Consider the following 22,889-nt stretch of genomic DNA (forward strand, 5'->3'; position numbering starts at 1 on the left):
TCCCCCTCTCCCTCTCTCTCTCTCTCTCTCTCTTCCACACACACACATCCCATCCACTGACAAAATGTCCTCCAGGAAATATGACAGTCATTTACATTTAACAATAGACTCGTGGAGAACTGCAGTGCTGCAGTGGTACGACAGTGGAAGCAAGGACAAAAAAACGCGTAGGGTAAGACAGGGGAGAGGAGGGAGGGATGATGGAGACAGAAGGAGGGATGTTCCACTCCATCCACTCCCACTCATGCATCTCGCAAAATTGCCCTTCCCCGCACTGCTCGTGTACTCGTCACGTTGCAAACACACACTTCAAAGTCAGCCATAAACAGACCCGGTACACGACACCCGCTACCCATGTCGGGCCGATATCGTCTGGGCCGATATTACTTTACGGTCGATAACAGAATAGTCTCTGTAAGTAGGTGTAAACAATTTGGTGTCAAATTGTTTTAACCCCTTTGTGGAGACAAATAAATTCCATATATGAACATGTATATCAATGATTTGGTGGCTTCTTAAAATGGTCAAATGTCTTCCGGATTTTTCCCTTAGTGCTAAATCACAGCGGCAATCCGCGTAGTGATTTGGCACAATCTGACGCCGGAAACCAATCCTGACGCAACACCTCTTCATGTTGAGTGGCTGAGTGGAACCATGGCCAACTCTCACCGTGCCGCCGCCGCCCCTCCTCCAAAGAAACATAAATGCAGAAATAGATCATGTTCATCCAGACTGTTGTGACGTCACATAGACACATATTTACATCGTACCCGGGTGTAAAATAAGTCCAACCATGTGGTCGTCACAGGATGACTACAGCCAATTAAATCACCGTCTGAAAATGACAAGAAACAACTGTTTGTTATCGGATTCTTTTCTTTTGCTCAATGTTACTATTTTAGATATAAATGGGCACAAATACATTAAGTTTGTAATTCACTTGTTTCAGAATGGGTAAATATTCCGACATTTATTTATCAGCCTTCATAAATGTCTTTATCCTGCGCCAAATGCGTGGTTGTTATATTTTTAGGCGGGGATAATTCGGTAAAACGCCCTTTAAGAGAAACGTTTATCTAAAAGCGGTTATAAATGAAAAAGGGAATAAAACTACGTTAATAAATGCATTGAATCAATTTAATACTGGACCGGTTCTTGTCCGTGGAATAACTTTGATCCCAAAGACGTTTGTACCGTTGGGCTAACCTATTTTTCTCAACCTGGTCTCGGTGCCACCGTTGGAATGTGACCAACTGACGCCGTGTAAACAACTCCAACCACTGACGTCAGCTTGTTCGTTTTTATTCACTGAGGAGGAAATATTGGCCCATAGTAATTAATCCAGTTTAAACAGATGGGGGAAAAAAGTCAAATGTTTTCGTTTTAACAGCGCAAAACACCAGCCTGTGTATAATCTGGACAGAGAGATCGTCTGTCCACACATATAGACACTTGGATTAGAAAAATACATAAACACATACGTATATTTCCCATGTCGCAATAATCTCTTAAAATACAGAGTTGACTGATGGATCAAAAATGGCTGATGATTAATTTACTCGTGGACCGGTCACTGCAGCCTCACTGTTCGGTCTGAACCAATGGAACCTGTGCACAAATGGTGATTATTATTGTTTTTCATTTTATGTAGACTGAGAATGAGGCATATAAATAAGGTACTATTACACAGGTACGAGGATGAAAGTGTTGGGTGTTCGTGGGTGGGAGGTGTTTTTTTGTTTTTTTGTTTTTGGCACTAGTTCGTCTGTGTGTGTGAGCGTGGGCACCGTGTTGTCATCCTGCTACTCTGCAGGCAGGACACGCCTTCACTGGGCTCTGAGCTTCTGCTGCAGCACCCTTCATGGCATTACATCACCCAGTTAGAGAGCAGGCAGCACCCCGCTAACGCCTTCACACACACACACACACACACACACACACACACCAAACACACACACACACAGACTGCTGGCATCTCTACATCTCATCCACGCACTCTGTCCACGGCCAATTACAAGTCACGGACACACACACACACACACACGTCATTAGAAACACATGTCCACCGACAACACTGTCGACATTCCGACAAACACACACTTCTTCACCAGTTGTACACAAACTTGTATGCAACGCACTACACACACTACTCGAGCGAACACACCCACATATGCTTTACCTCCTCTCTCTCCCTCTCTCTCCCTCTCTCTCTCAGCCACCAGTGGTTTATGTAACACGGCACCTCCTCACACTGATAAGACACTGAGATTTTTCCGCCCTTTAATCATTGATTTCCGTGATCTTTTATTTTTACTTTTCTATTTTTTTTACACTTCTTTGCCTCGGGAACAGCGGTCGTATTTAGATGTATTTAAGGCCTCAGTGATGTCTTCAGTATTTACTTCTAACACTTCACAAAAAGCATTTATTGTAAATTTAATTATATGTAAAATATTAATTAAATGCATCAGATATTTAATTAAAAAAATCTGACTGCGCTACATATTTGTACATTTTGCGAAAATAAATAAATGAGAATCTACTGAATACGCTGCAAAATAAATGCATTGAAGGAACGGAAAAATCTCCTCACCAAAGAAAAAAAAAAAAAAAGGAAAAAAACCGTAACGTTCGACTCCCTCGTCCAGATTGGGGTTACCTTGAGAGCCCTTGGCTTTTGCGCCTGATTTGTCAGCGCAGTTAATCGGCTGCCAAGCACGAGCACAAAAAAAGCAGGACAGCCAAATTATCCAAAAACAGCCTCCATCCTCGAGTGACTGCCCCCACCCAGGCTTTCAAAACACGGTCAAGAAATGATGGGTGGTGGAGGGAGCAGGGAAATTAAATATGATGGTGACGGGCTTTCTTCTTTTCTTCTTCTTCTCGAGGATAAAGCAGGTCCCTTCACACCCTGAAGTGACTCGGGTGGATCAACATCAGGGCGTTTAAATCGTGGATTATAATCAGGTCTAATCCAGTCTGGTCAACTTCATTTCACTGATGCAGCAGCGGGGTTTAGACAGAGAGAGACTGCAATGTTGTTCGGGTTGTCAGACGGAAAAACATAGATATTTAAAAACGAGACTCAAATCTAATGAATGTCTAGTGATGCTGGAACATTTCTGTGGACTGATGTGTGGGCCCGGTGCAGAGGGGAAACAACGACAGAGACGCATTCAGCTGCTGCCTGGTCACACCCATTCCTAACGCCTTGGATATTTTTTTCCCCTTTTTTTAATGTTTTAATTATTATTTTCTTTTTATGAGAATCCACGACATGATTTTATTTTCCCAATCACAAACGCAAGGAACGCCCAAGAAACTTCTAATCCTATTAAGTCCTCACATCCAAATGTCTTCTGCAGCGATTAATAACAATCTGTCATCCTGCAGCCTGAGCACGACCACAAAGAATGTGCAGTGGTTCGAAAATGAATGTTTCCAAGAACATGCAGGGAGATACGGGCAGAGGCGTAGCCTCCTGACTGAGGCCTGGATGCCTTCACTTGTCTTTGCATAGCACCGTGGTGCACTGCACTAAAGGCCCGGTGTCATCGACACCACACTGGAGGTGGTTGTTTATAAGAATAACACAAAACTGTAGCAAATTTAATGACAAAATGCAAAGAAATATATATATACATATATATATACACATATCTTCGCATTTAGACCGCGTTGTTGAGGATAAAGAAAATAAATCCTGGTCTGCAATGCAGGACCACACTGTAGCTTCCCGGGCTGCAGACTGTATAAATCCTGGTCTGACACTGTAGCTTCCCGGGCTGCAGACTGGTGATAAAGGTGAAAATAGAGACAAAGTTGTGCATATAAACCGTACAGCCTGAGGTGCAGCGGGTTAAAAAACACACACACACACACACACACACATTTGTGCAAACCTCCCTGACGCCATCAAATCCTCTGGGGAGTCGAACTGATCGAAATCAATTACCCCTTTTTTTTTCCTCACAAAAAAACTGTTTTATAGAAACATAATCCAAGATGGCGGTTTAAAATATATATTATTTTTTAATTCATGTTGTTATGTTCGGCAGATAATAATGCCCACCGTGTGTAGGCTGCATTTATTTTTAACCTTAAGCGTTAAAATGACGTTAACATGGGGAGGGAAAAAATCGTGGTTTAATTGACGCGGTAAATCTGCGATAAATCGCGGGTGGATTTTTATCCCTTTCGCCGGGCGGGCCTGTGTACAAACGGAGAACAGATAATGGAGGAATGTGAGGGTTCGAGCCCACCGTCCTGACCACAGAAGGTCATGTCATGAGCAGCGCGGGCTCGTCTTACATCGAACGCAGCATGTATATTTAAAGAGCGCATTAAGGCTGTTTACAGGGCGGACGGGGACGTGCGTGTGCGACGCACCTGCGGTGTGTTTGGCTCTTCTTTTCTTTTCTTTTTTTTTTTTTTTTAACGAGAGTCTGCAGACGAGAACAATGCACGGACACCGGACACCTGGCGTTCACCCCATCTTTAATTCATCAGCCTAAAAAAGCCGCTGAAGGATCTGAGGAAGGCCGCGTTTAAAGGAACGGTTTTTTTTAAAGGATGCTCTTCTCGTTTCACTGCTGCATTACTGTATATGCGAGATTAATAATTACGCTTTTTTTAATTAATGTTCGATATAATTATGAACGCGTATTAAGGTGAAAAGATGAATCCGGTGAGACGGAGAGGACGTGTGTAACACTACACCTGCCTGTCACAGTAACTCCTCACACCGGGGGGATTCAGAGGCCAACACGGCAGATAATCACACACATTCCGCTGTTCCTTCAAGGAGACTCGCACCTGTCTTCATTTAGTCCACTTACTCACCGACAGGAGGCAAAGTCTTTTAAAAGGTGAAAAGTTTCCATAAATCCGAGGCACCGACGGCGGCCGTAAACGAGCTTCCCTCCGTCGCAATATTTCCTCTAAATTCTGGAGCTCTAGATTTTTTTATTTTTTTTATTTTTATTTAGCAATAAAACGAGCCACGTTTAATTCGGAGTATTTTAGCCCACTACGTGAACAGGTTGGAGAGGAAACACGTCGCCCACTGACCTGAGTTCCACAGACCACCAGCTGTAAAGAATCCAGCAGTTAAAGTCCAGACAGGCGGCGCACTTTAGTTGTTGTCTTTTAAATCCAAAAAGGTGCGTTTTCCCAGGTGCTCCCGGTGCTGGCGCTGATGTTGGTTCGAAGCGGAGGAGCGGGGACGGTGGAGGGGGTTGGGTGGCAGTGGCGGGAGGGGGGAACCAGTCGGTACCGGGCTGGGTTTATTGTGCGCACAGGTGCGTCGACCACGGCGCATCATACGCACAAAAGCCGCTGGTCGCTCCCGTGCGACTTGCAGCGGCTGCAAGCGAGAGGCGCACAGCCCCGGGCGCGCAAATACGCACACACTTTGACACACACAAACACAAATACACGCACGCAGATGCACACGGGGAGGCGCGCGCACACGCACGCCACTCGGGTCCGCCCTCTACTCAGCGCCAGAACACGCCATTTAAAGGCACACGGTCGGAACGCACACGTACACACCCGTGTTCCCGAGGCTTTGGGGTGCGCAGTGGTCGGGGGTTTGACAGCCTGACTCTTCAGTGGGAAGGAGCGGCTCGGTCACGTGTTTTCAGCCGACACTCCTTTACTCATCATTTGTAAAACTGACAAATGTGACACTGGCTGTAAACGTGGACCTACAGATCCTACAGTGTGTAGGATCATCATCATCATCATCATCATCACCATCATCACCATCATCATCATCATCACCATCATCAACATCAGCATCATCGGTAGCTGCAGCAGCTTGATCATCATCATCATCATCATCCGCAACCTAATCATTATCATCACCGTCACCCTCTTCTTTTAGCTGCTGGTGGAGGTTTAGGCTTATTATTATTATTATTATTATTATTAAATAATAATACATGTGAGTTTGTGTCTTTTTTATTAGAAAATGAATGTGTTTGATGACAAAGAAGTCACCCTTTATATAATTTAATGTCACAAAACGTAGGCACTCTAACCTCATACAATTGGAAAAATTAATGTTTTGTAAATTTTTTAAATATATTTTGGCCCAGAATACAAAAAGTGCACAGGTACATAAAATCAAAATAAAATCTACTTCTAAAATAATCAAATAATATTTTCTGATTCAACACTATAGTGTCAGTTAAACAGTGTTGCTGTGAATCAGAACTGCGATCATACTTCTATAATCAATCGTAATCGTTACACATAAAAACATAAAAAACAAAGCATAATTATTCTTTTAACCCAAGCTGCGACTGTAATGTTTTTATTAAGTACCTTAACCTCTGGTATACTGGTAACGCTATGCATGCACACTCCATTAACATTACTGGTAACGCTATGCATGCACACTCCAGCCCAGTAGGTGGCAGTAATTTAACTAAGGTTAATCTATCAGATGCAAAGTAGATACACACAAAGTAACGTAATCTAAACTGAAATGCTTCTAGCAGAAACCAGTTTTCTGATTGCTCCTGCACTCTCACTTTATGGTATCAGGTTAATTTTTTAAAAAAGCCTGTTGCCATGACAGCAGACCAAGCTTTAGCTCCAACAGTGCAGTTACAGGCAAAGAGCAGAGCCAGGCCACAGCAGACAGAATGGAAGGAGTTAGAGCCAGAAAATCTAAAAAATGTTGTTAAGGTTTAGAGGTTAAGGCTGAACTTTATTGATTTAAATGAACAAAAATGATATTATATCATATACTGTCATTTTACAATTCAACCTAAAACACAGCTAAGAAATCTATCTTGAATCTCCCATGATTCCACACCCACTCAGATGCAAAGAAGTGACTCTACTGTACCGCTCAGGTGCAAAATACTATGAATGTGTCTAATATTTAACTTGAGGAATAGTCCTTACATTTCACCAAAAAAAGAAAATTATTAGAAAATAATAATAATTATTATTATTATTCAAAAATCATTTTAAAAAGAGACACACACATATATACGTATATATATATGCATACATGTATTTATGTGTAATATATATTTTACATAAACTGTATATATATAAATATATATACAGTATATTTATAAATACATATCATCTATATGTCATATATGATATATATTATATTACATACATATATGTTGTTCAGAATCCAACAGCATCAACCCACTGTTCTGACTGTGCCTCCTCGGTGCGGTCAGCCGTCCAGCAGTCATTATCAAGCTGCTGCTGCGCTGCATAATAACATCAGAATTCTATTCAATAGTGACACAAACGACTGGCAGAAAAAAAAGCCGCTAACAGCAACATCTGTGCATTGACAGGCTGCGTGTATGAAACCGACTCCCACAGAGAAGGTAGAACACATCCAAAAAGTATTTCTGTTTACCTGAGTAATTATCACCTACATCGTTATTGTTGTTATATTAATGATTCTAGGTGTGTGTCTGCTGTAGGCCTGACTCAGACTGTGACTCGCTCCCTAACTCTGAGTCAACACGACAAATTAACCTCATTCATTTTGCACCTCAAAGAAAACATATCCAGGGTTGTTTGGGTTTGTTTTTTGTTTTTGTTTTTTTTCTCAGTTTAACCCAAGTAGACATCAGTGTGTTTTTATGTCCTGGTTTTACAAGGTCAGATTATCTGGCAGCACCTGGGATCTGACCCAGGACTTACTGGTTCCGATGGAGAGGATCACACCCCCTGCTGTTCAAATGACACCGTTTAGTTGCTTAGATACAGGCCAACCAGTGGAGGAGTGGTTAGTGCTCAGCCTTACATCAAGGCCGTCACTGATGTGTTAACTGATGGTCTGTCTGTGAGGACCGTGAGGAAGTTCTTCCTGTGAGTGCTAAGGTTCCCTCTGGGTACTCATTAGTTTAGGTACTTAACCTAAGGCTCCTCTGGGCATTAGGTTAACTGGACACTCTAAACCAGTTATCATCCACTGGCGGCCCACAGGCCAAATCGGGTCCATCGAGCGACCCAATCTGGCCAGCAACTGGATTCCAAGACAAAAATGTGATTCTTATCCCCAAGGTGTGTGTCCGGAAAATATCTGACCCCCGGACAAATACAGTCGGTGACCGTAGTTCTAACCTGACCATAGGTGTGAGTGTGTGTGTGTGTGTGTGCAACAGTATAAGGAGTAGGTATTGCAGTAGAAGATGAATGAATGCTTAAATCAATGAATTGTTTTGACCCACATTTATACCTATGGCCTGAACCATAACACTTAACTCAGGAGGACTGGAGTTTGAAGCAGCGATCTGAGGCAGGTAGAGTTTAGTATTTCAACATATACAATAGTTTAGTAGTTTAGAGCCATCATGGTGTGACACACACGTTGATATGTCTACATTTCATAAAGAAGAATTGGTCTGGAAAGATAATGTGAAACTGTCACTGAACGTCAACTTCCTGGTCTGGGAGGAAAAACAGAGTTGAACTTCAATGGAGAACAGAGTCGTTATTTGCAGTTATAGAGAAGATGAGCTATTGCTAAACAATATTTAACATGCTTTACAGTCGTCCCTCGCTGTACCACGGTTCGGCTGTCGCACCATCAGTGCATCACAATATTTTCATTATTTACGTGATAAAATAAGTATTAAAAAAACAGAAAAATAATAGTAGTTTTTGTTATATTTCACACCCTGTGATGCCTCGTAAAGGGTTAACATATACGTAAATAATATAATAATTATCATGTCTTTACTTCGCATTTTTTTGCGAAGGACCACTGTTTTGTAAATGTGACTTTTCTTTTAAAAAAAACAATTAGCAAAACCACATATATACATGTATAAATATATATTTATACATGAGAGCTTGAAGGCTGGGTTTGACAAAAACACAAGTACCATCACAAACAGAACAATCAATCAAATGTTCTCTTAAAGACTAATAAAGTGTGTTTAACAAAGAAAATAAAAATAGAAACAAATGAGACACTAAGACTACAACAGTAAACAGGACAACTGACTCCTGCTGGTCATCCCAGACGTAGCAGCTGCATTTGTCCCTAAAAAATTATTATTACTGACTGAATAATTATGCTTCCTGGCCTTTTGGAAACGTAGTGACTAGAGATGAGGTCAGTAGAACGGGGTGTGTTTGACGCTGCCCTTCTATAAACCACTACACCACTACTGTTGAACAGTGTCTTCCTCTGACTGACTTCATGTCTCTTTCTTTTAGGTCCAATCCTCCCTTTCCCTCACCAACACTAACACACACACACACACACACACACACACACACGCTGATTCATCTATAGCCCATACTGCACTGTTATATAAACTCACAGCTCTGGTGCGTCTTTTCGGAGGATGGAAACATCTTTTTGCAAAGAATGTCTCTTAGAGAGACAGATATTTTACAGCAGCAGGCACTCAGGGACAGCGATGGTAATAAAGATAAGGTGAAATAAAGTGAGAGGGAGAGAGAGGGTGAATCCATTAGGATTTTTACTGCCCTCAAACAATATATATCCTAAGGGCACGGGGACAGGGAGTGGTGGCCACCAAAGTACTATTGATCACGTCACAGTGTTATCTTCCTCACTTCAGAGTATATAAGTCACGGCTGCCTCCGAGGAATGTGTGTGTGTGAGAGACGGCCGTATTGATGGAGGAAGTCTGACATGCCAGTGACCTGCAGAGCAATGATATTGACCACCTCCATAATGTAGAGTGATTACACAGCAATGTTAATTCACAGGAGCACGTCCAATAGTGTCACCCTGGACAGACGCCACCGGAGTCGGCTTCTCTGTTGTTTTTCTCACGCGTTCACACACGACCGCTAGCGCACATACACACATTGACACACAGATTTCCTCCATAGAAACAGAAACCAGGGTGTAGCAGGTAATACACTTTCTTTAAAGTGAGACTGATCATTTCGGGGTCCTCGGTTTACGACGCCCTCAACCTACGGCGTTTCGTGGTTGAGTCTCCATAAATCCTATAAATTTATTAAGAAAGTCTTGTCCCATCATTCCGTTGTACGGTGTTAAAACTCAACTAGTTCTCAAAGACGAATATTCAACATTCACTTTCTTCCTTTTGTGTTGTTTTTTTGGGAGGGGAACTTTATGCCCTTCATTATGTCTCCCAGGTTTAAGTCAGACTCTTCTGATGTTTTTATTTCCTAGAGCAGTGTTTCCCAAACACTGATCCAAAAGTCACAAACCTTCACAACCCAAGTCAATAGACATTATTTGTAAACTCCTGGGAAACATGATGTGGGACAAACAAAAAACAAAACCTGTTGCGACCCACCTGATGGTCACGGCCCGCGAATGGATTGTTGATGTAGAGTCGAGGACCTCCTGTACATGTCCGTGACCCAGTATCTGAGTCAGGTCACGGCGCGCGAATGGATTGTTGATGTAAGTCGAGGACCTCCTGTACATGTCCGTGCTTTAACAGCACTTCACTTCAGGTTCAACTGTTGGCACAAAATATTTCTAAATGTCAGTATTCTTCAATCATTTTCCACCTAAACTGTGCTCCAACATAAGGTGATTGACAGCAGCAGAATCACCACAGTGTATGCCACTGCGTTTAAATAAATCCAGCTTTAAGTGATTCTGTCAGGGACCAACAGGTGGCAGCGTCAAACCTGAGCCAAAGGACAAATGAGAAGTTGAGTGGACACAGTGGTCCAACTCTGGACGCTGCAGCTCATCAAGCCCATTCCAGTTGTACCTGTGGACCGTGCTGTGGTTAAACAGACCCACAGGCTGTAATCATCACAGCCAACGGCCTCCACTGTGAACTGTCCCGTACTATGAAACACAGCGTGGGGGGTTTTCTCTTTTCTTTTCTGTTCTTTTTCTAACGGACGTACAAAGCAAAAATGCAGCGTTTGGAATCAATTCTCCCGGCCCTGACAGACAGAGAGCGCACTATCGATTAATTCTGCTATAAATTTCAAATCAAACAAAACTGCATCACATCTATCATGCTGTAGGCGTCTCACCCTGACTGGTGTATTGGATTTTTAATAAGAGGAAAATATCAACTTTACTGTAACTAAGAAACCGTTACCAGAGGGCCTCAGCCACTGAACTCTGCTGTCAGGAGAATAAAAAGCAGAGGGCCAGGGGGCGAGAGACCGAGAGAGAGAGAGAGAGAGAGAGCGAGAGAGATGGCGGGGGTAGAAAAAAGAAACACTTAACTGTGCACTTACCTCGGCAGTGAGCAAGGCAGAGTGTGGTCTGTGCTGTGTTGTGAACAGAGTGGGCCAATCGACTTTGACACCTCATTTATTACCCAGAACACACTGGAACAGAGGAACAATGACACTGCCATCGCCCACACTGCAGTGCAGGCCACCAGCGTCTGCCTCCGACACGTGTGCTGTAACCAGACAACCTGCCGTGTTATTGGAGCGCCACTAACATGTGCTGTTGGTGGAAAACTGACCACAATCATTTCAGAACATGACCTTCACTGAGGTCACAGGTCACAGATGTCTGACCCCTCTGATCAGTAACTTCATTCATAGACTGTTTATGTTCTTCACTAAATTCTACAGACAAAACTGGTTATTTCACACTATGGAAAAAAGCAACATATTTGTTCACGACTGATTCTGGATAAAACTTTAGTGATTTCTGTTTTTGAATTAATTTGTAGCCACACAAATGACTCCACCTAACACCTCACCAAAAATAGATACTAAAATCACTGACCACTGCATGAAGCTACTTTTGGATTAGACATCTGCCTATTTTTCAACATTAATAATTCCATCATTTGGATTGGTCACAAATAATAACATCGATCTAGTTTGTCTGTTCAATATATATATAAAAAGGTTTTTGTCATATTAAGGAATATATCTGGATTAATAACCATGTGATTATTCAGTATTCGTAAGTTAACTGTATATGTATATAAATAGTATATGTATAATGGGATACTGTATATATTGTATGTATAAAATATATATAAACATGTACATAACTATATGTAACTGTATGCATGCATTACACATACATATGTTATTATTTTATATATGTACATATGTATATATGTATATACTGTATATATATTACATATATATACAGTATATATATACAAGTGTACATTTTATATTATGTTTACAATTAATAATATTTTTATATAATTATATATTTCATATAACCAAACATTATTTATATATATTTATGTATGTATATATACTGGATACTGTATGTATTGATATAAATGAAAGGCAACTCAAAATTGATACATAAAAAAACATTTCCAACATATTCTACCTTTCAGTCTGAACTCTTCTTCAGTGGTGTTTCGACCAGAGAATTCCTTCCTAGTGGAATTCCACATGACGTCTTTAACAGCTGCTCACGATCCGTTTCCTCGCCTCATCTACAGAATGAAACGCAGTTCCTCTGAAAAGTCTGAGGAAAAGAAAAAGGTGAGATCAGAACTCGATCAAAGCCGGTCACATTCCTCAAGAATTCCAACAGATTTTGGAAACTGTGTTTGGTTAAAAAAAAGAAGCTTTCTTTCATTTCCAAAAGTATTAATATTACAGGTCATTTTATAAATGAGAACCATCATTAGTCCTAAGACTGGCTTGGACAAAAACAGTAACATGAGAAACCAGTAGCGAACCATAAAATAAACCCCAGCTTTGCTCACCTCACCTTGAATTTGTCTGTAGATTGTTTCCTGGTGTCTTTGTCACCAAACGTGTACCTCTTTTATATTGACCTTGGACCATGCAGCCAGCAGGGGGTGTGTGCTCTCAGCCTGACTCTGGCAGTATGTAAAAGAAGTGCTGTACACTACACAAGCTATAATTTCACAGCACAACTGTAAGTGCGGTAGATGGAAGTCTGATGATAATAATCAGCTGCAGTGAGTTACAGGGGGCTGGGTGTTTGACATATACAGTTCAACCCAGAGTCACACAGAGACATGTTGGTCTTTTGGCTGTGTAAAATAAAATAAAATATCTGTGTATATCTCTGTGTTTGGGGTCTAATGAGCACAAATATATATTTTAGTCTTATAAACAGAACATATACTCATTATATACTATATTATGTATATGTCCAGGTACTGAATAAACGTATGTAGCCGTACAGCACAACCTGCTTCGACTCTTACAGTTTTTAACATTTAAAATAGTCTTTCTGGACAAGTTTAGAAATACAGACCGGCGTTTCTTTATTTATGTCTGTTTCACTGTGACACACTTCCTGTTTCTGACAGTGACACATTGACTGCATTCCCCAAAGCCGGAGCCAACTCAGATCTGACATCTCTTTCTCTTTTCTGGGCCCATTCTGTCACTTTCCCTGTGAATTCTGTCGTCACTCACTTTACCTTTGGCTGGATGATCAAGGCAAAGTGACGCCGCCGCGGCTCCAGCTGTCTCACCATGGGTAGTGAGACAAGTTTCTCATATATATATATATATATATGTATATATATATATATATAAACGCAAAAAGATTAATTATTGTATTTACATATACTTTATACTGTATATACTGTATATATACACATACAAACACACACACACACATATGCTTTTAAAGTGACACCCTAAACCCAAAAAACAGTGGTTCCCAAAGTAGGGGGCTGGTCCTCCCTGAGGGGTCTAATTATTGGAAGTACATCTAAAATATTTATGTTACTCTTTAACTTAATGATCTTCCTGACACCAAGTGTTTGGTCTGTAGTCAGTCAGTGGTTCTCTATTATATTCTGTCACCCCCTCCCTTAGGAACAGAAATGTTTTCATGTCCCCCCGACCCACACCCCCACAAATGAAACAATTAAGAGCCTGATAACATGTATGTTTTTATCTGTACAAACCACTGTATGAGTTGCTGCCACCTAGTGACTGGAGGCTTGTTATCATTCAAGCGTTACAGCAGTGGTACACTTATGTCCAGGACCAGCGTGCCATATTTCCATTGGAAGCCCCTCACTGCGCCCCTCCAGGGGGGCCCGCCCCACTATTTGAGAAGTACTGTAGTAGGCTAACATAACAATATGTTTTTAATGATGTTAGTTATTTTTTATGTTTTTCTTTTGCTGGAATAATTGTGTATTTGTCTGTAAAATAAAACAATGGATGTGTCTTTAACAACGCACCGGTTTTTAAGATGACGTGGAAAAAAAAAACGTTACCCATAAAAGTAATTGCTCTTTAAAAAGTCAACCAGGCGTTTTGAGGCGGACTCATCATTTTCTTCTCAACAGCCAATGGATCTGCAGCTTAAATAATATAACTGTGTCGTGATCCTGCCTGCTGCTTTAAAGACTGACTGCTGTTAACAACAGCAGACGTGTAGTTTTCTTGGTGGAGAGGCACCTCAGCAGCCTGTGACTCACTGTCCACGTCAGCAGCAAAAGCACAAATGAAGTAAATGACGCACACAGATTGAATTCACGTTTTAGAAGTGTCCCAGTACTTTGATAACAGTCATGTTCTTTGCTACACAAAAAAGGAACCAAATATAGAGAGAGGAAGAATAAAGACACAAGATGATGTGGTGACAGAGAAAACGTTTACACAGACGCGCTGATAAATACTGTCAGAACAAAGTATATTAACAGTATATGGCTGTTTTGACATTTGATGGAAAATAAAATGTTTGTTTTGAACGTATCAGACCGTAAGTCACTTTTCATTTAGTTGTGTGAGATCTCAATGAATAAAATGTGCTACAAAATAAATATACAGTACAGGAGGTCCTCAGTTTACAAAGTCCTCGATCTACGGTGTTTCGTGGTTACGTCATCATCTCCCATACATTTGTTAAGAAAGTTTTGTTCCATCATTCTGATTGAATATGTCGCAATGCGCAATATATGCTGAAGATGGCAATGTTTACATTCGCCCGTTGTACTCAGACGTTAGATTATACTACGTTTGCTTTCTTTCATTAGTGTTGTTCTTTTTGCCCTTCATTATGGCTCCCAAGTTAGAAAATTCAAACGTAGACCTTTCAGTTTGGCCGATGTCCAGATGGTGGTTCCCTGACAGAGTCGGACACTTCTTCAAATATTACTCTGCAGCTCGAGTGTTTGACTTTGTTGTGACTTTTTCCTTTTATGACCTACAGACGACCAACACTTATACACCGTTTTCTCGAACTTCACCCTGTCATCTCCTGTGACATCTATAGTGATGTTACCATGACAACGGGTTCAGGGGCTGTGTTATAAACACAAGTCTTCAAGAGCTGACACAGTGAGAAGTCACGTCATTGTCGGGACTAAAAAGGCACTATATCACCTGTGGTGAACTTTTCTTCAAAACAAAGAGAGAAGTAAACTATACTGGCTGTATTAGGTATATAAATACAAAATACTGCACTAACTACAAGTACATAGTAAACGCTTGTCCAGATAAAAGCATCATAATAACATGTGTTAACATTTGTCCAACATTTGTTTGCTACTAATCCAGCAGAAAAGTTGAACAAACGTAATCACCTCTTGACCCAGAACCATATTTACACCAGAAAAATCCCACGGTGCTCCACCAGACAAAAAGTCCCAAAAAGTACATTTAATAAATATATTTTTCTTGTAGTGTCAATGTACTCACAATTTACTTACTCACTGTGGAACCTTGGCCTGTTAAGTGGAACACTGCTGATACACTGGCAGGAATTGAAGAAAGAAACACAGAAAAAAGCATTTAGTTCTTCTGCCTGTCTGCTTGGACTGAGTAGATTAAACTGAGGACGAACATAATACAACTGAGTGACCTTTATTACATTGAAAAAACAGCGTTTTAATCCAAAACAGTAAGATTGAAAAAGTAAAAATGAACGAATGGTAATAAATAAAAACACATTAACGCTTGAGGGTATTCCTACACCACGAAACGATGCAGGTCATCGCAAACATTCAAGTTGTTTCTTGTTGAGGTAACGAGTTTCATGTGTGGTCCAGCGTCTGCAGGTGAAAGAAAACATGTCACCTACACATGACTGTGTCTACAGTGGCAATAACCAAATATTTCTCTGCACGTAGATTTTCCATTCAACAGGATTCCTGATTTTAGATACAGATAGCCTCCATTAAAGTTCGGTTAAAATATTTGCTCTGATTTTAAAACACAGTAATACAATGATAAAACTATTCAAAGCTGCAGCAACAACATGTTTGAGACACTTGTAAATCTTAGAACTTTTTGACTGTGTAAAACAGAGGAACGAGTTCTATTCCTTTTGGTGATTCTTCCTTTGATGTAGTCACGTGTAAGACTGACTCTACCAATAGTGTATTAGATATTTGTCTGATACAGCTGTAATGTTCTGGAAGCTACAGACTGGATCATCAGGTTCAAGTGGCTTATGAGATCTTTGTTGCACATAAAAAAATAAATCTCAGGAGCAGAAAATATCGATCTATAAGATAACGAAATAAGAAATGACACCGTTTTAAAAAAGCCTTAAGTAAAGAAGCTTCTAACCTTTGACAACGTGACATGGCCATCTGAACATAAAATGTAATGAATGTGTAAGTTAAATGGTCAAACATCGGACAGGCACAGGCGAAGGCAAACTTTTTGACTCGAGGGCCACAATTGTCATAAATTGAACAGGGTCTGGGTCAGGAGCAGATAGATGGAGCGTTCGTGTGAACTAAGATAAATGACATGTAAAAGTCATGCAAAAATGCTAAAATGCTTTTATCATTTTCTATGACATCTATTGGGGAAACATGGGTATTGCAGGGAAAAGGCAGAAGTATAATGATAATATAAATAAATTATATAATTTGAAAAAGTTTAGTGGGCCGGATTAAAAAGCTGAACGTGCCACATCCGGCCCCCGGGCCTTAGTTTGCCCATGCCTGGACTAGCAGATACTCTTCCATGGTGTAACTTCAGCAGCTGCATCATAACACAGTATGTCTGTCATGATTAAAGTCTGGAAACGACTTCTTGCTTAAATCCTGAACATTATCTTCTCGTCATCTTTTTGTGCCGTATGACTCCAGGTCCCTGTGACTCACACAGCTGGACTACATGTATGTATTTACATATATGTATTTCTGAATAAAGCCTATGAGCGGGCGTCAGGAAGTGGCCAGTTGACCACACTGCAGACTGTGTCGTTGGAACTATTTCTACTGTTGATAACCAGTGTCTGTGGATGTGAAGTTCAAGGTTGTCTGAAATTGTAGATTTTGGTCTCAAGCACAAATAAAAAAGATGCACATTTGTTGACCCTGTGGTTAGCTGTAATCCTGGAAGCCATCGCCATCTTGTTTTTCCATTCATTGTTATTCAGTTGCTGTGACATACCGTTGATAAAAGAGACAAGGTGCGAGGACGTTTCACATGCATGATAATATTGCAAATCGGTCGTGGCCCATTGTCCGTGTGTCCAGCTGACGTGTGTCTCAGTGCGAGAACGGCAGCAGAGCTGTGAGCCAGTGCAGCGACACGGAGCCCTTCACTCGCAGAAACAGTTCATACAGACAGAGCGTCCACAGGCTGAAAGCTTCTGTCAGCCTTATCTGCAGACGCTTCATCCTGGACTCAGCCTTTCCTCTCCTGGCCCTGTGGGTCGGAGCAGCACCACAAACAGGAAGAGATCAGATTCAGTTTGGAACATGTTTCAGGCGTCAGGAGTTTCATACACACATGCTTGTCAGTTCATCCCCAAATATGAAATACCAGTTGTTCTGGGTGATCACTCTCTAAAATGTCTTTTGCCGTGTGTCGGAAACCACATACGGTACATAACCACCTAAGGCAGGGGTGTCAAACTCATTAAGTACAAGTATCCATCCATCCATCCATCCATTTTCATCCGCTTATCCGTTACCGGGTCGCGGGGGCAGCAGTCGCCACCCAAATCACATTGCACCATACCAAACCTTCCTGCGGGTGGTGAGTCCACTGGAAGGTACCAACCGCCCTAACCGGGATTCGAACTTGCCCAGGAGGTGAACCCTGGGGTTCCACACCAATGACAGAGACATTGCCTCTGGGCCAAAGCGCCACTAAGTACAAGTATATTAGAAAATATTCATAATTAAAGAAATAACATTTTCATTTTCATTTTCAAAATTCATCAAGTGGGCCGGATTGAGCCCCTCTAGCGGGCCGGTTTTGGCCAACGAGCCGTGTTTGTCACCCCTGAGGGGAATATGGGTATCGACAGATAATCCAAGTTGCAGTATCAGTATCAGAGCAGGTGGTTGGGAGACATCCCTAGTTCACACTGAGGATGGAGGTCATGTGACCATGTAGAATAGAAAAAGAAAAGTCAGTGTTTGTCCCACAGAGGTGTGACAACAGGATCCTTCCCTACTGTATTACATTACTTAGACACACTAGTACATACATTATTAATACGGGAGACCTTCCTGCTGTCACTGGACAAACTCATTCACTGTGTCCCAAAGCTGAAGTGACACCTACAGGTCAATATCTATTTACCATCTTAACTACAAGTTATGAGAAAAAAGTTGTTTTGTTTTTTTTAATGAATGAGAATAAAGTCTTAACTTCATGAGAATAATGGGGTCAATTTACCAGATTAAAGTCATACGTTTAGTGTGATTTGGGGGAGATAAGAGCGTCAGAATGAGGAACGTGGAGAATCTTGAGAAGTTGTACTAGTTTAGAATTGGGTTGACAAATAAAGAGATACTTCATCAACACCACATCACCATTAGCATCACCATCACAAATGTAGAAAAACGTTCCTCACGTTTATAAGAGCTTATTCCCATAAATAGGTGAATTTATTCTTGTATATGTATTGTTTATTTATTGTTTATTATATAGTGTTATAGTGTTTATTGTTACATCTAAAAATGCAAACTGTTCATACTGTTAAAATGCAGAATTTTGAACATAATGTTCATACATGTCTTTGGAAACTTAATTTGTATACATTGATGTTACCACGTGTGCTAGCTTTATGCTACAAAAGCCAACATTTACCAAATGCTTTTTTTTTTTTACAAAAATTAGCTGCAATAGTAATAGTAACACATAATGGACCTGAACACAAATGTCCAAAATGGTCACGTGTATATGGTAGAGTCAGTGTTATCGTTAACCTGTCACGCATACGTAGCATTTTTTGTCTCAACAAAACCAGGAGAGTGAAATAGTTGTTGCCTATCTTGTGATGTTAAAATATTATATTTAGTTTATATTTCTTTTATCACAACATTATTAAAACACTTAAATGAATTTCCTAAAAAAAAGGGATGAAAAAGTTCTAGTTAGTAAGTCAAGAGTCAACAATTACGCTCAGGGACAACTGCAGCCTTTGAGACATGATCTAAGCTGCGTCCATTCTCACCTGGCCAGCGCACTTATGCAGCAGCGGGACATGTTGATGAAAGACGAGGATGAAGCTCTGGTTCCTAAAGTGGTCTCGATGCCTCTCAGCAGGTCGTTGGTCTTCAACAGCAGCAGCATCTGACGAGGCACTCGATTCAACAGCTCGCTGATTTGAGGCAGGTACTGAGCAGCGTTGCTTCGAATCTCATCATCCTGGACAAAAATATATATATATATTTTATTAGACTGAGAAAAAAAATGGAAATAAATAATAAGGTTGGATAAAATCCATGTTGTAGGAATAAATACATAAGGTCTTTCCTTTCATTTTTCTTCATTACCAAGCCACATATTAAAAAATAATTCTGTACACATGTAGCTAAGTACTTTTTATGTACATATACAAACGTATATATTATTATTATTATTATTATTATTTCAAAATGTATCTACAATACTTTAGTTCTTAGTTAGTTTAAATGTTTTGATAGAAAAAAATAATCCACTTAGTCCTTTTGATGTCACAGGAAATACACACGTTAGCATAGATGCTAACCTTTTTTTCTTTTTTTTACACAATCCAATGTATGGAATACAACCAGCAAATTAGAAAAACATAATTCCTGCATGTAGCGCCGTGTGATGATGTAATCTTCAGATCCACTCGTTAACTAGTTTTGAACAGGAACTAGTTTTAGCACGGTTAGTTGATATGATGGTACAAGACTTGTAAACCAAGGACCCTTTGTATTAGATTTGTAAACAGACCAGAATATGATTAGAGTACAACATGATACAGAATACATTGTATGGTTGTGAAATGTAAAAACAAAGACAAAAATGGGAGTTTTTAAAGGCCGTACAGCACGTGTGTGTTTTGTTGACGATATTTTAGGTCTTAGCTTTAATGCTAACAGAGATGAACTCTTGATTCTTCGTGGGGAGAAGCTCATTTCTCAGTCTGTGGTTAAATTAAGGATGAAGACTGACTTTAACAAGCTGTGGTGAGGCTGTTCAAACGAACTGGAGTTGATACAAAGTCCTAGAAAGAATAGCAGAACAAGTCTGTGTGTGAGTGTGTGTGTGTGTGTGTGTGTGTGCTGGCAGCATTGTCAAAGCTGTCAGCACACATAAGCTGAGATTTGACGAGCACAGACAGAGACAGACAGCAAGTCAACATGGTGACACAGCTAAACTCTGTCTCTGCTCTCTGTCCCTCCGTTTTGTCTCCTGCCTACAGGAAGTAATATGAACTACTGTAACAACACTGATGTGGAGGATTAACCCGACACTCAGAACAGATGGGTCTCAGGCTGAAGAAAACCAACATTCAAATGCACTTATTGAAATACTGAGGGGTAAAAATGTGTCTGCGTACAGCGTGCACCTCCGCACCTCTGACTTTCTGTGCATTTAAAGCTGCTGCTGCTGCGGAGACGCCAAGACGTGAACACACAACATAATATTTCTTCATAAACTCCCGTTCCTACCCCCTCCTGTCCAAATAACAGGGGGCTGTTCTGAAGTGCTCTGCCGAGTCCTGCTCAGGGAATAACAATTAGCAGCAATTATGGGAGGTTGGTTAGCAGGCGTCACAGCTGTCAGTAGGATACAGAGAAGGCGACAGTGCTTTCATTTGCATCTGAAAGCTTCAATAAGGACATATTGTATTGCGAGTGATGCGATAATAGGCTGCGCAAAAGGCAATGCAAATGCAGTCGGAGGAAGGGGGGAGGGAAGGGGGACGGGGGACGGGGCTGGGGCTGGGGCTGGGTGGGGAGGTGGCATCCGTGCCGGTCTTTTTTTTTTTTTTTTTTCTCTCCACAGGGGGGGTGGCAAAGAAGGGTTTTACTCAGCAGACATCAGAGGAGTAGGCAGACATGGGCGGAGAGGAGCAGGAAGACCAGCATCTACTGGAAGATCTGCTGCAACAGCCATTTTGAGAAGGAAATGCAGCTGCACTCAGTGAACTCGGACACTGGTGTCTCTAATACAGTATAATACAGGCTCCATCAAACGCTGCCAACTGAAAGTTACCGAAATTGCAGTGCACTACGGACAGGCATTATTAAAATGACGTCAGGTGCCATTAAGTCTAGCAGAAGACCCCAACCTCACATTTACTGCTGTTTGGTTTTCTGCTGTATCAAAGAAGCAGTTTAGACAACAACTGTCTGGGAAAAATACAGAACTTTAAAAGCAATTTATGACGGTAACAAGCTAACAGGAGAAACATGACTTAAAAACATAGCAACAAACAAGCAATTTTCATATCGCACAAATTGGGTTCAGGGGGGAAATCACATTACTTTAAGTTGCACCAAATTGTTATTTTTGGTTAACAGAAGACTGTTGTGCAGGAGAAGTCGTCAGTCTCCCAGTCTCCAGGCTGTTGTTAGTTTAACAATCACGTAAGAAGGTCAGCGTGGAAAATTATTCTGCAAAATGCACTTATCACTCTGTGCTCAGTAATAAGGTTAGAAAAAAAACTGCATGAAAAAGAGCATTTTCTTCAGCTGGTACTTGTCAGGACAGCAGTTCTGTACGATGTTAAAACACACTTCGCACATTTCCGTTCCTTTGTGAGATCGGTGGCCAGAGCGAACGAATACATCGCCATGCAGCGCTACACGTGGTAGACGACTTTCTTTACATTCATATATATATATATTTACGTGGTAGACGACTTTGTTTACATTCATATATATATATATTATGAATATATATATATATTCATATATTGGATTGTGCTACGTTCACTTTCCTTCGTTTGTGTTGTTTTTTTTTGGTAACTTTTTGCCCTTCGTTCTGACTCCCAGGTGTCAGTCAGACTCTCCTGATGTTTTTACGTTCTGGACTATGATGTCACCACTGTGTGAGCGTAGGAAAGGCATCTGCCTTTACGTTTTTACGACAATCAAGTTACATCGTGCCATAGAAACAGAACAGAAGTCGAGGCCCCCGTATAAACATGTGTGTGTGAAGCTGTAAATGCTGTAAACCTGACGACACCATTTAACAAATGTTTTACATGTCTTTTATCTGGATGTAGTTCAGTTCTCACATCCATCCATCCCAGCATTTTGTTGTTTGTTTGTTTGTTTTTTTGCTTCACTTTCCGTCCCTGAAAAAATTAATTAATTGAACATTAATTTTGGACCAATAACTTTTTGGAGAAACACAAATTAAAAACCACTATGCCTGCGTATGGAAGAAAGGCAGAAAAAAAACAGGCCAGAGCTTTAAAAGCACTCAACGTCTGCTGCACATGACTGCATTAACACTAATGGAATGCCTCCTTAGTCGTTAAAAGCAAGAGTTAAAAATGATCCATGCATTAAGTGGATTGAGAGGACGTGATGAAAAGAAGCAATATATTGAAGTGACGGAGAAAGGACGGGAGTGATCGGCAGGGGGACAAAGAGGACGGGGGCTACACACAACATCCCAGAATGCTTTTCAACCGCAATCGCACTCAACAAGTGTGTTTAGACACAGGGCACTGGAGAGGGCTCCGTCTGCTGTGGGTCTGTGTGTAAGACAGGAGGACAGAGTGGGGGAGACAGAGAGACAGCACT

General features: G+C 40.9%; 2 protein-coding genes across 3 annotated transcripts in view; both read right to left on the reverse strand.

Annotated features, from left to right (window-relative positions):
* The window catches only part of nrxn3a (neurexin 3a), a 95,425-nt gene extending 89,658 nt beyond the window's left edge, over positions 1-5,767 (reverse strand). Inside the window, 1 exon segment of the mRNA XM_017034108.2 lies at positions 5,071-5,767. The gene's annotated coding sequence lies outside the window, so the exon portion shown is untranslated.
* Positions 5,768-16,736: 10,969 nt separating this feature from the next.
* adck1 (aarF domain containing kinase 1) overlaps positions 16,737-22,889 on the reverse strand; it is a 33,033-nt gene continuing 26,880 nt past the window's right edge. For both annotated transcript variants that reach the window (XM_017034107.2, XM_017034094.2), the window contains exons 10-11: positions 19,331-19,524; positions 16,737-17,568 (exon numbers count right to left, since the gene is read on the reverse strand). In XM_017034107.2, the coding sequence (XP_016889596.1) occupies positions 17,409-17,568; positions 19,331-19,524 (354 nt within the window). In that variant the 3' untranslated portion in view covers positions 16,737-17,408. The remainder of the gene's footprint in view (positions 17,569-19,330; positions 19,525-22,889) is intronic.

Source organism: Cynoglossus semilaevis, chromosome 1 (assembly GCF_000523025.1).
Source record: "Cynoglossus semilaevis isolate Cse_v1.0 chromosome 1, Cse_v1.0, whole genome shotgun sequence".
NCBI lineage: Eukaryota > Metazoa > Chordata > Actinopteri > Pleuronectiformes > Cynoglossidae > Cynoglossus > Cynoglossus semilaevis.